At 35.1% G+C, this 12,715-nt stretch overlaps 1 protein-coding gene across 21 annotated transcripts in view; it reads left to right on the top strand.

Moving 5' to 3' along the window:
* Positions 1-12,715, top strand: part of AHI1 (Abelson helper integration site 1) — a 188,393-nt gene that overhangs the window by 90,981 nt on the left and 84,697 nt on the right. For all 21 annotated transcript variants that reach the window (XR_004422643.1, XR_004422644.1, XR_004422645.1 and 18 more), the window contains one exon: positions 12,528-12,583. Coding sequence is in view for 12 of the 21 variants with exons in the window: in XM_033102480.1 (XP_032958371.1) it covers positions 12,528-12,583 (56 nt within the window). In the remaining 9 variants the exon portion in view is untranslated. The remainder of the gene's footprint in view (positions 1-12,527; positions 12,584-12,715) is intronic.

Here is a 12,715-nt window from a genome sequence, read left to right as displayed (position 1 = left end):
AATTTTATGTTTTTGTACAATGTAGAACAATATTGTCCATTTAGGACTCCTCCAAATGATAGAATAGAACTAGGAATCTGGATTTTGTTGCAGGCAGATGTGTAACAAGTCATGTAATAATTCTGGTTACGATGCTATGTCCTTCAAATCTGCTTCCTACGGGTGTTCCGGAATTCTGGGAATAAGTAAGTGAATAATTTCAGAGCACTCCATTTTCTTTCATATTAATGTGTGAGTGACTGTGTGTGTGTGTGTGGGGTGGGGGGGACTGTGTTATGTGTGCTTGCCTTGCTTTTGAAAAGAATCAAGTCTTTCCTATCGCGCAACTGTTAAAATTTGTCTGAGCAAAGTAGGTTTTTAATTTTGGCCAATTCAAAATCAACAAAGTTTGGGGTTTTTTTGTGGGGGATGTCTTTTGTTTTCCTTTTTTTCTTCTTTATTTTTGTAGTAACATTTTGAGGCTTGATACTTAATGTCATCTCAGTCTTTTTAATCTGTATATTTTCAAGAGAAAACAAAGAGTTGAAAGTAAAACACTTTAAAAGCTAATGTTAACATCAATTATAAATGCACAGTATAGCAGTTAGGCAAATTATGTACCTTTTAATATTCATTGAACTTTTACATGGAAAAAGTTGATGTAGCATAATAAGCATATATTTTTATATGACTTCTGTTTCCTCTGAGTTATGGGAAAACGTCTTCTAAATCATCATACTTATTTCAGAATTTAAATTTACTATCTTTCCATAGAATTTGAATTATATTTTTTATGGATAGACATAAGAAAATGAGTTCTCACCTTCCTACGTTCTCAATACCATACCAGTGTAATAAATGAAATACTTTTCTATTATTAAATCCTTTTTCATTTTAACCCTGTCCTTTTTTGTTTCCTGTTTTTAATTCTGAAGGATGTTTAATTCCTACACATTCAGATACTGGAAATACAAGATTCATTCGTACATTCAGTAAGTACCCAGTGAGTACTTACTTTGTCTCAGACCCTGTTATAGGTGTTAATACGAATGTATCTATGACACAACAGGTGACAATCCATGTCCTTGTTCAGTTTACTTTCCAGTGGAGACAAACAGACCATAAGCAAATAAATACAGACTAAATAGCAAGCAAAGCAGGGAAAAGGGATAGAGTAGACTGGGGAGTGGGGTTAGGTTGCTGTTTTCAGTGGGGTGGTCAGGAAAAGCTTCACAAAGAAGCTGACACAAGCAGAATTTTGAAGAAAGAAAACCATGTTGGGAGAAGAACATCCCCAACCAAGATCTTGAGTAAGGAATGTGCTTGTTGTGAGTATGAACAGCAAAGAGGCCAGTATGACTAGAGTAGAAGGAATGAGGTTACAAAGTAGAAGACAATGAGGCCAGAGGGGTAGCGAGGAGCCAAAGTGTCCAGAACCTTGTGTAAATGAAGCGTAGAACACGCCCCACCCCCAGCACTGGCAGTATGCACTAGAGGCATATTTTAAAAAGGGGGTAGTAGGTAGGATTGTACAATTTGATACTTGTTATAACAAGAAAAATGAACAAAGTGTACTGGAGAGTATACATAATGAACTGACAATTCCATAGAGAAGGAAATACTTAAACTAATTGTTACCATATGTGAAGACTAATAATCATAAAAGATGTTAGGGCATTCCAGCTAGCAAGGCCAGTTAAAAGATGATTTTAATAATTGGGGTGGGAGAACGGGACTGAAATAAGAAAGTAGAGATGTTAAATCATTAAATATTGAAGATTTGGAATGTGAGGGGTAAGAGACAGAGAAATGGAGTTTGAGGGTAACTAAAGCTTCTAATTTCGGTGAATGAGTGAACAGCAATCTATTAAAAGTAGTGAAATATAGGAATATTGGGAAAAAGTTAATGAATTGTATTTTGGATATATTGACTTTGAGATGCCTGGAAGACATCTAGAGTGAAGTCTTGCCGATTTATTTGAGCCTCATTTATTAACTATCCTACTATGAGTCAGGCCCTGTGCTGGGAACTTGACCACATACTTTGAAATACAGGTTTAGAGCATAAGTATAGATTAAGGAGTCAGTGGCATGGAAATGCCTGAATTACAATATACCCTTTAATGTTTTTTGTATCTGTACTTGTGATTTTCAAGGTACTATAACATTATTAAAGTAATTAATAATAAGTATTAAAACACAGATACTAAATTATATTTTTAAGAATTGAATGCACAGAATTGACCTTGCCTATATAATACATATTTGGCACAGTTTCATTTGAAACATACCTGCCTTCTGACTGAATATCTAGAGTGTGTCACAAAGGACGTGATTTGAACAGACTTCAGTCTCCTGTTAAGAGTTTACTGAGGAAATTTATCAAATACTAAAAATTGTATGCAATTCTTGGTAGTTTTAAAATAGAAATAAGTACTTTTGTATTTTCCTAATTATTGGATAGTACAATTAAATTATTTGGGGCATCAGTGTCAAAGTTAAAGATACACTACCTTTATATATTCATTGGATAAGTGAATTTAATTTGGGGTTAATGTTTGGGAATAAATAGCACAGATCATTAGAGACTGGCGTGGCCCAGGAGAGCTTCTCAGAAGGTGTGGAGCTTAACTGAAGTACAGAAGACGAAATTACACTCACTGTTGGTGGCAGACTGAAACCAGGAGCCCCGCTGTCCGATGCAGTTCACCTCAGAGAGCCTTCCACCTCTCCCTGCTCGCTTTGTACTTTTTCACAACAGTAACTTACCAGTCTCAAATTTTACAGGCCCCTCCCTCCCCCCTTCCCAGTGTCTTACCTAGTCGTTCATGTTTACATACTCCCTGGTAAGTGGGTCACTACCTATTTCCATGACTAATATAAGAAAGTCTACTGATTTGTGGTTTTGAATATTCGCTGTGCTCTACCTCTGTGGTATGTAGATGTCTAAACCTTGTAGACTCAGGGCCCTCACATTTCTAAGATTGAGGGAATTTTTTCATATAACATATGAACAGTACAGTGTTCAAAGAATATTTCTTTCTGAAATCTTTGAAATATGTATCCAGTAAATCGAGGGCTTCCCATGGCATCCTGGGAAAAAGTCCAATATAAAATACTCGGCTAAATGAGGGTAAGCCACTTTTAGATTCACATTTATTAAAGGTTCATTTTAGGGCTGGCCCAGTGGTTGGAGCTCTGTGCTCCTAACGCCTAGGTAGCCGGTTCGATTCCCACATGGGCCAGTGAGCTGCGCCTTCTACAGCTAAGATTGTGAACAATGCTTGCCCTGGAGCTGGGCTGCCATGAGCTGCCGGAGCTCGTGAGCTGCTGTGGGCTCCCGTGTGCTTCCAGGAGCGGCCAGTGCCCAATGTGAGTGGCCAGTAGCCATCGTGAGCGGCCAGCAGCCAGCGAGAGCTGCCATGGGCTGCTGTGTGCGGCCGACCGACTGCCTCAGCCGGGGGGAGAGCAAGGCTCATTAAACCTAATACACAGCTCCTAGTTGTGTAGGAGCTGTGTCCTACACAACTAGACTGAGAAATAATGGCTGGAGTAGGGCGGGGAGGCGGAAAAGGCAGGGGTGGGGGGAGAAAAAGAAAAAGAAACGTATTAAAAACAAAGATTAATTTTAATGAATATTTAGAATATGGGATGACTATATTAATGGAGAACGTTATGCTATTTTGCTGCAAAATGCTTTTATAACTCATTTTCTCTATTCATATGTTCAGTCAATCAACAAACATTTGTTGAGTATAAACTATTACACAAGCAACTAAGACAAATTTGGGTAAATATCGTGAGGGAAATGCTGTTGTAGAGGATTGCACAGGAATTCTAAGGGCAGGGAGAAATGGGAAGGGGTGTCTAAATCAGAAGTAGGGTAGGAGAAGGAAATCACAAACTGTTTCCTAGAGAACATGATGTTTGACCTCAGTTTTAAAGGATGTCTAGGAAAGGTAAAGAGCTTAAATACACCCTGATCGGAAGGAAGAGCGGCTGGGGGGATGGTAGGGTGAATGAGAAGCGGGAAGGTTAGTGAGCTAGGCAGCTGCTCCATCCTGAATGTCTGCGTGCAGTTGTGAGTTAAGAAGTTTAAGGAGGGTGATTTTTATCTGGAAGATTAAGCTCTAAAATGACAAGATGATAGTTTTTCCCTTTAGAAGAGTAACTCTGGCAGTGTGAGATGTCATTGCAAGGCCCTTGGAGCAAGTCAGGGAGTTTGTTTAGGGAGCTGTTCCAAATAATCCAAATGAGGAGGGAGTGTCCAAACTAAGTAAATAGTAGGATAGAGAGAAGGGGACAGGTATAGTTATGTGGAAGATTTTGCAATGTTGAAAACCATTGAAAATCTGTTTGTCTCCTGTAAGGTCGTTAAAAGTCTACTAACAGGCTACAGTTCTTTCCCCAGCTTTATTTTGAAAGTTTTTAAAACCCCCCAAAAATTGGGGAAAAGGGTACAATAAAACTAAATTCACAACATTTGCATCTTTCTTTCAAAAACTTCAATTATCACATCTAGGAAAATTAACAATGACTCTATAATATCATGTAATAAATGGTTTATATTCAGATTTTTCTAATTATGCTTAAAATTTCTTAAGCAACTTTTTGTTTGCTTGCTTATTTAATCCAGCATCCAATCCAGATTCACACTTAACATTGGTTAATGTCATTTTAGTCTCATTTAATCTCAGTTAATCCAGAATCTTTTGTTTTTGTTTTTCATGACATTGACTTTTTTAAAGTCTGGCAGAACCCGTTGTCCTGTAGCATGTCCAGTGTTTTGATTTTATTTCATCATGATTAGATTCAAGTGAAACTTTTTTGGTGAGAATACTCTAAGTGATATGTACTTTATTACATCACATTAAGTGGTGTCAGGTTGTTCTGCTGTTCATGTTGCTAAATTGAGTCCTCGATGAAGGTAGTGAACACCAGATCTCTCTGTTGTAAAGATAAATTTTTCCCTTTGTAATTGCTGAGTAATATGCGGGGGTGATACTTTGAGACCATGTGACTACCCTCTTCCCCAACAACCTTACTGAATGGTTTCAGCATCCATTGATGATCTATGCCTAAATTAACTGTTTCAGTGATGAAGGGATGAAAAATGGTGGGTTTCTAATGTTATCATTGCTTCTACTTTATTGGCTGGTGGTCAGTCAAGAAGAGTATTTTTTTTTCTCACCTGTCTTTTTGAGCATTATAGATTTTTTCATTCAATTTTTTATACTACTTTACTATAATTTTCTTTGTATGAGTCACGTTGTCCCCTAATTTGGTGAAAGAGCCACTTCATGTCTATTTCCATGTTCTTTGACATGAACCTGTTAGCCTTTGAGTACTTCCTCACTTATGATGCCCTCGGTTCACCTTGTATTTTGCCCCAAAGCTGTAATCAGTCATTTCTCCGAGACTACTTTTATGTTTTTCAGAAGTATTTTCACATTTTCTTCATACTGTTTTGTATATTTCTTGTATTTATCCAAATACAAGAAATATGTTTTTCTTGTATTTGGATAAATACAAGAAATTAATAAGAGAAATATGCATTTCTCTTATAAATGGGATATTCTCTTTCATTATATCTTGACTGGTTGTTTAAATATGTACAGGATACTGATCTTTCATATTAAATTTTATATTGTATTAGTTTTCTCATTTGTTGTATTCTGTTGGTTTTGTTAATTTTAGCATTGGTTCTTTTGGACTTTCTAGGTATAAGTTTATATGAAAAACAGTTTTACCACGTTTCCAATTCTTAAGAGCTTGCATTCTCAGTACAGACAACTTGATATTAAATTTGGCAGGGAAAAAAATCCCTGCCTTCTAAAGCTTTATATTCTACTGGAATATAATAAGTATTACTTCATTTTTTTAGTAGCCATAGATAATCAAAGTATAATTTGTCTCTGCCCTATGTAGAGATTTATGGCGATTCCTAAAAGTCAATAAGATGCATAGTTAATAGTGTTGCCTAAAGCAAATCTTTAAAAGGTATTGTGAAAGGGAGGATACAGGTTCTCCTGTTCGTACCACAGTGCCTTATGCTTAGTCGGTAGTTTATAAACATTTGGTGATGATACTTCAGATAGCTGGATATATGTTCCGACGTCAGAATTTGGCACATATTCCTGCCTGTTTTTACATTTGCAATAAATTTGATGATCTTTGTTCTCACTTTCCTTTGATCGTTGTCCTGAATTGAAGGTTGGTAGAGTTTAGGGAAACTGAAAAATATATAATTCTGCTGTTCAAGTCAGTCAAGTACAATTGGGATGAAATGTCAGGTTCTGGTTTTCTACAAAAATAAAACACCTAAAGCATCTCTCAAGAAGTATAAAATTTCTTCAGTTATCTTCTCTAGAGTGTGTTAATGACTGGAAAATTAGAAAAAATTTTTAAGTAATACATTTCAGTTTTATAGGAAATTTAAAAACATTACCAAAGGAAGTAGTAAGTTAACATTTTGAAACCAGTCCTAGAACATTTAACTCAAACCTTCTGATAAATGTACACAGTTAACACTGCATTGTAACATGTCGTAGGAACATGGGGGATACAGCATGGATTGCATTCATTCAGTCATTGTTTGAGTCAACTCTTGTGGACCTTCTGTGTTTCAAGCATTTGGATTAGGTACTGTGGATACAAATATGAATAAAAGCAGGTCCTGACCACAGGGGCTAAACAAACACAGATGGATCTGGAGGGTTTGTGACTTGGATGGGTTTCAGTCATAGTACTGCTTGCTGCTCATTGGTTGTGTGACCTTGGGAATGTTATCTAACTACTGATTTACTTTCTGAAATCCCTGTTTCCTTCCTTTCAAATGGGGTTATCTTTTTTGTTTGTTAATTAATTATCTTAAAATTCTTAATAGTTGTTGAGTTTTGTTTGTTATGTTTTAATTTAAGAGATCCTCTAATTCTCCTGTTGTCATCAGTGACACTACCGATTCTGGTAGGTTATGTGGTCTTCTTGGGGTTACTGAAACATCTTATAAGAGTTATTAGTTTTTTTGTTTATTTGTTTTGTTTTGTTTTGTTTGGGGTTTTTTGTTGTTGTTGTTGTTTTGTATTTTTGCATGCTTATGGTTTGTTGCCCCATCTATACTGATAGAGGTCTGAGCTGTAGCAAAAAACAAACACAAAAGCCTGTACAATTATTCCCCCTCTCCTGAGGCATAGGAGTAAGCTTCTACTCTCAAGTCTTATCAGTTGCAAGTTACAGCTATCTCCCAAAGACAGGGTCTGGAAGCAAATTTCTCAGGCCAATATGTCCCTTTTAGGTCCAGTGTGGTCCATAGGATCTGCTAGGTCTTTAATGAACTACAAGTATTAAACTGACAGTTACATAGCCAGTTTCCCAGAAGGCTTGTAGCTTCTGCTGGCTGCAAACCTTCAGTGAACTCTGAAAAAAACATTTTCTACCTGCTCCTTTACAAGAATACTACTTTTCCTGCGCATGTGTTGGCTCAGCACCAAGGAGAACAAAGCTTTCCCACCTCCACCCCTTACCCAACACACTGGCATTAAGATTCCCAGAAAAAAAAACCTTTTTCTTGTAATATACTCTCCAGGGTCTTCCATATCTCTTGTCTTAGTCTTTGTAGGCCTCTAGAAAGAAACTAAACTACTTGATTTCAAATTTTAAAATCATTAGACAAATGGAAAAGAAGGTGTTCAACTGTAAGATTAAGTGGAACAACTATCAGAAACATAAATTATGAAGTTAGAAATAAGATGAGCTGCAAAATTAAACAATAGAATAAAACTTTCTTGAGCAGAAGAGTAAGACTGCAGATGAAAGAGCTTATCAAGCCCCCGAAAAGATTAATTATACCAAAGACATTCTTAGACACACCCTGGTGAAATTCCTGACTTCCTAAATAAAGGGAAATTTTTATAAGCCTCTAAGAGCAACAGGTTCTTTACACTGAAAAGAGAGTCAAATGAACATCGGACTTCTCATCTAGAACTCTAGAAGCTGGCTGATAGTAGAACAACATATCTAGACAATCAAGATAAAGAATTTCTTATCCAAAAATTCATTATTCAGACAAGGTATCATATATCTGTCAACACGGAAGGCATATTTGGATATACAAGGATTTAGAAAGTACTCTAACCAAATAACAACTGAATTAGAACAGAAATCTCAAGACAGGAAAACATTAGGTTTTTCTATTAGATACAGAGGAAATATTAAGTTTTTTTCTTAGAATATTTTTGTGTTTTATAAATCTATACTTAACACTTCTACAAACTCGTATGCATTTTCATCCACTTAAACTTAACTGTATAAATTTGTATAAAAGAACAAAGAAGTAACAGCCTTCTAAAAGTTTAATTTGGTGTGGAGCAAGAAGGTATTGTTACAGTATTTGGTTGGAGGGAGGTTTGGATATTCATTTGGATAAATAATTCAGAACGTATTTATTATTTTTATAATTGAGAAGGTAACAAATAGCATAATTGAAACATTGGTAGAAATTAGAAATCCAGGGGAAAAAGAGTATGCATTGAAATTTACCAAAAACAAGAAAAAAGAAAAAGTAAAAGGCAGCAATATAACTAAATGGAAGTGGAGATTGGTAATGTCATCACTATTACTGCAGCATTGAGAAGACCTCACATAAACTAAAAAAATAATCAGATCTGTGAGCAAAAAGAAGTATAAATGAAATAAAATTCATAGAGGAACGAGTCCTACTCCATAAGATAGTATTGACCAGGAGTCATTTTAATACCTGGGAGTATTTATTGAAATAGAGAGACAGAAGAGCAAAGGAGCAAGACTTTTATAGGCAAAGCGACTTTGCTGAGACAGACATAGCTGAACTTCTAAGGATCGTGTCGGCTGACATGATGGATTGGAATCTGAAAGACCCCAAATGTGAGTCAGTCCTCTTCAGCCATCAGTTCTCCCCCGCAGGAATTTTGTGGCATAAACTGTCATATAAGAAACTAGGGAAAAGGCAGAGAAAGAGTTCCCTTAACCTCTAGAGGCTTAAATCCCAAAGTCCTCCTAGAGGGAGGAACTGATCTTATTTTTTGAATATTATTTAATAGGTATTCTGAAATTAACTATAGCAACAGCTCAGCCCCCAACTCATTTCAACTCCTGAATTGATCAAAAAGATCTACCCTTCACTGTAGCTTTGTAAAAAGCAAAGTGTGACCCCTTTCTGGAGGGAATTTTTTTTGTTGTTTGTTTTTTTGTTTGTTTCATTCTCTACTGATTAAATATCTAGAAGGACTGACCTACAATCAGAAATTATGAGGCATGTGAATAAGCAGGAATAGATTACCCATAATCAAGAAAGAGAACAATCAGAGAAGGAAACCACAAATGATCAAAATGTTGGAATTAGCAGACAAAAACTTTAAAATAACTTTTATATATATGTTAAATAATTTTTGAGGAAACATGGGTAAAATGAGTTAAAAGATGGAGAATTTCAGCAGAAAAATAGAAACCCTATAGAAGAAATAATGGAAATTCTACACCTGAAGAGTGTAATAGATGAAATGGAAAAAAAAAAAAACAGTTAAATGGGCCTAATAGCAGATAAGTACACTTTCAAAGAAAGGATCTTTGAACTCAAGGACAGGACAAAAATATTATCTGAATTAAAGCATGGGGTGAGGAGAGGAGGTAACAGAACATCAGACCTATATGACTGCATCAAATGGTCTAAACAGGTATAATTGGAATTCCAGAAGGAAAATAGAAAAAAAGGGAGGAAGAAATAATGGGCTAAGAATGTTATAACTCTGATGAAAGACATTAACCTAATAGATACAAAAACTTAGCAAACCCCAAGAAAGATATATGTAAATGCAACCACACCTAATTACATCTCTAATTAAACTTATTAAAAATAATGAAAACTAAAAAGAAAATCATACAAGCAGCTGAAGGAAAAAATGCATTACATTCAGAGGAATAATAAAAATGATGGTTACCTTCTCATAAGAAACAATGGAATAAAATAAAGTGCTAAAAGAAAATGTCTACCAACCTAGATTTCACTACCCGGCAAAAATATCCTTCATAAATGATACCTATTAAAGACTTTTCAGGAAAAAACAACAACAATATAATTAGTCACCAGCAGATTTACACTGCAAGAGATTCTGTAGAGGGTTTATCAAGCTGAAGGGAAATGATCTCAGATGAAAGCCTGAATCTGCAGGGAGGAATGAAAACACTGGAAAGGATAAATATGTATATATCTAACTATAAGAAACTTTTTTTTTTGAATTCTCAAAGACTATTGACTATTTAAAACGAGTATACTGGCAGTATATTGTGGGATTTATAGCATGTAGAAGTAAAATATAACAGTAGCATAAAGGATGGTAGGATAAATGGAATAATACTGTTTTTAGGGTTTCTCCTTTTATTGTTTGTGAAATGGAAAATCCTAATTCATGGTATACTGTAATAAATTAAAGATGTCTTATAATCTCTAACCATTAAAAACTACAAAGACGTATAGCTAAAAATTTAGTTATCAGGGACATAGAATAGTAAAGAGATTTTATAATTTCGAAAGAGTATAGAAAAGTAGGAAGAAAGGGACAAGAGTAGATGCAGTAAAATAGCAAGATGGCAGACTTAAACACAGCCACATCAGTAATTACATTAAATATAAATAGTCCAAGCATTAAAAAGCAAAGATTGTCAGAATGTACAGTCTAGTAGTAAATATTTATTGACACATTGATTTTATTTTTATATTTCTACTTATTGATTGATTTACTCTACAGATGTTGTATATTCTTAAGTTTATTTTGAGGTATTCTAATTTTAAAATACTGTGTGATAAATTGTACGCTTTATATTTCTGCATAATTAATATACTTAGTGAACAAATATTTAATTTAGAATATAAGTACAAATAATTGTTTTTTTATTTTATTTAATATTTCCCAGAAACTAAGTGTATTAGTCAGGGTTCTCCAGAGAAAGAGAACCAATAGGATGTGTATATAGAGACAGCGAGATTTATTTAAGGAATTGGTTTGCACAATTGTGGAGGCTGACAATTCCAAAATCTGCAGGGTGGTCTGGCAGGCTGGAAACCCAGGGAAGAGTTGTGGATCGAGTTCAAAAGCAGTCTAATGGCTAAACTCCCTCTTTCATGGGAGGTCAGTCTTTCTTAAGGCCTTCAACTGATTAGATGAAACCCACCCACATTATGAAGAGCAATCTGCTTTACTCACAGTCTACAGATTTAAATGTTAACAGCATCCAAAAAGCACTTTCACAGAAACATCTGGGATGTTTGATCAGATATCTGGGTACTGTGGCCCAGCCAGCGTGACATACAAAAATAGCCAGCACAGCAAGCTACTTATTGTGAACTTCACCTTAATAAAAGTGAAATAAGATACAAATATAGATTTTTTAGGTTAAATTTACATAAAATAAGATGCTATTTTGGGATATTTTTTCTTACACTTAGACCTTTCTCTATATTCTTAACTGAAAGTAAAGATGAAAGTTTGAACAAACACATATGATTGTATTTCCAAATCATATTTCAATACACAGTCTAAATTTAAAACTAAGATTGTATCTTTGGATAAAAAGTGATTTTATTTTTGTTTATCTCTCTTAATCCTTTATCATACTTTAAGAAAAATAAGTTAAATGCCTATGAATGAGAGGAACTAGTGTTTTGTTTCAACGAGGAATTTCGCTATTTGCTGCTAACAGTACATTGCAGTTATCACTTCTAACCATCCCTGCAGGTGACAGCCTTTAGCATTTGAACAATCTATTCTAATATCCAAACTCACATATTAGTGTGCTGATGGACAGAGATTGTAAAGTAAATGAGACCCACACCTGTGTTCATTTTTAACTTGAGATTAACTTTGAACCAGTGTCTTTACAGATGAGATGCAATTATATCATTAGAAGCTGTTTATTACAAAGAAATGCACTGCAGTAGGGAGGACATGGGGGACAAAAAGATAAATCCACACGTGATAAAAGGATTTTTCTCAAGTTTAGCAGTCAATATTATCATTTTAGAGGACAGAATCAGGGGAACTTTTTTATCCAGACACTCCGTGGTCATTGAATAAATAGCACAATGTGTCATAGTAGGAAGTCAGATCAAAGAGAAATTCAAATAGACTCATTTGTTCTTTTTGAGAAAATAAGGAAGTGATTCCTTTCATAGCCTCTGATATTTCTTTATGAAAACTTGATGACCTCAAGTGAGAAATAAAACTTTCAAGGAAGAAATGCAGCAGCAGAGATAATGGCACAATTTTTGGAGCCAAGAACATGCTGTGGACATATGCTGTGTTATCTCCAAAGGCCACTGAAATGGGAAAATTGGCTTAACTCACCTTGAGTGAAATCTCTGAGCTAAACTCTCCAGCTGTTTCTGACCATAGAATTCATGATGCAAAGTCTTTTTTTCTTGTAAGTTGTAGGAGCTGTCTTACTGACATAAATGTTTTCAAAATAAAATGGGTACGTTTAATAAGCAAACATTCACAATCTTTTTCTTTTAACAGGAATTGTCAACGTAGAAACAGTGCCTTGTAACCATCATGTAGATGGACCACCAACGGTAAGGCAATCTATTTCTGCATTGTTAAAACACAGTTTGGTCTTTCCTTGTTTGAGATTATTACATGAGGAACATAAGAAGCTGCAATGATACTGGTTATAGTGACACAAAATGCCACTGTAGAAAACTCTT

The sequence above is a fragment of the Rhinolophus ferrumequinum genome, chromosome 3 (genome assembly GCF_004115265.2).
Source record: "Rhinolophus ferrumequinum isolate MPI-CBG mRhiFer1 chromosome 3, mRhiFer1_v1.p, whole genome shotgun sequence".
Taxonomy (NCBI): Eukaryota; Metazoa; Chordata; class Mammalia; order Chiroptera; family Rhinolophidae; genus Rhinolophus; species Rhinolophus ferrumequinum.
This window is presented reverse-complemented; position numbering and strand designations above follow the sequence as displayed.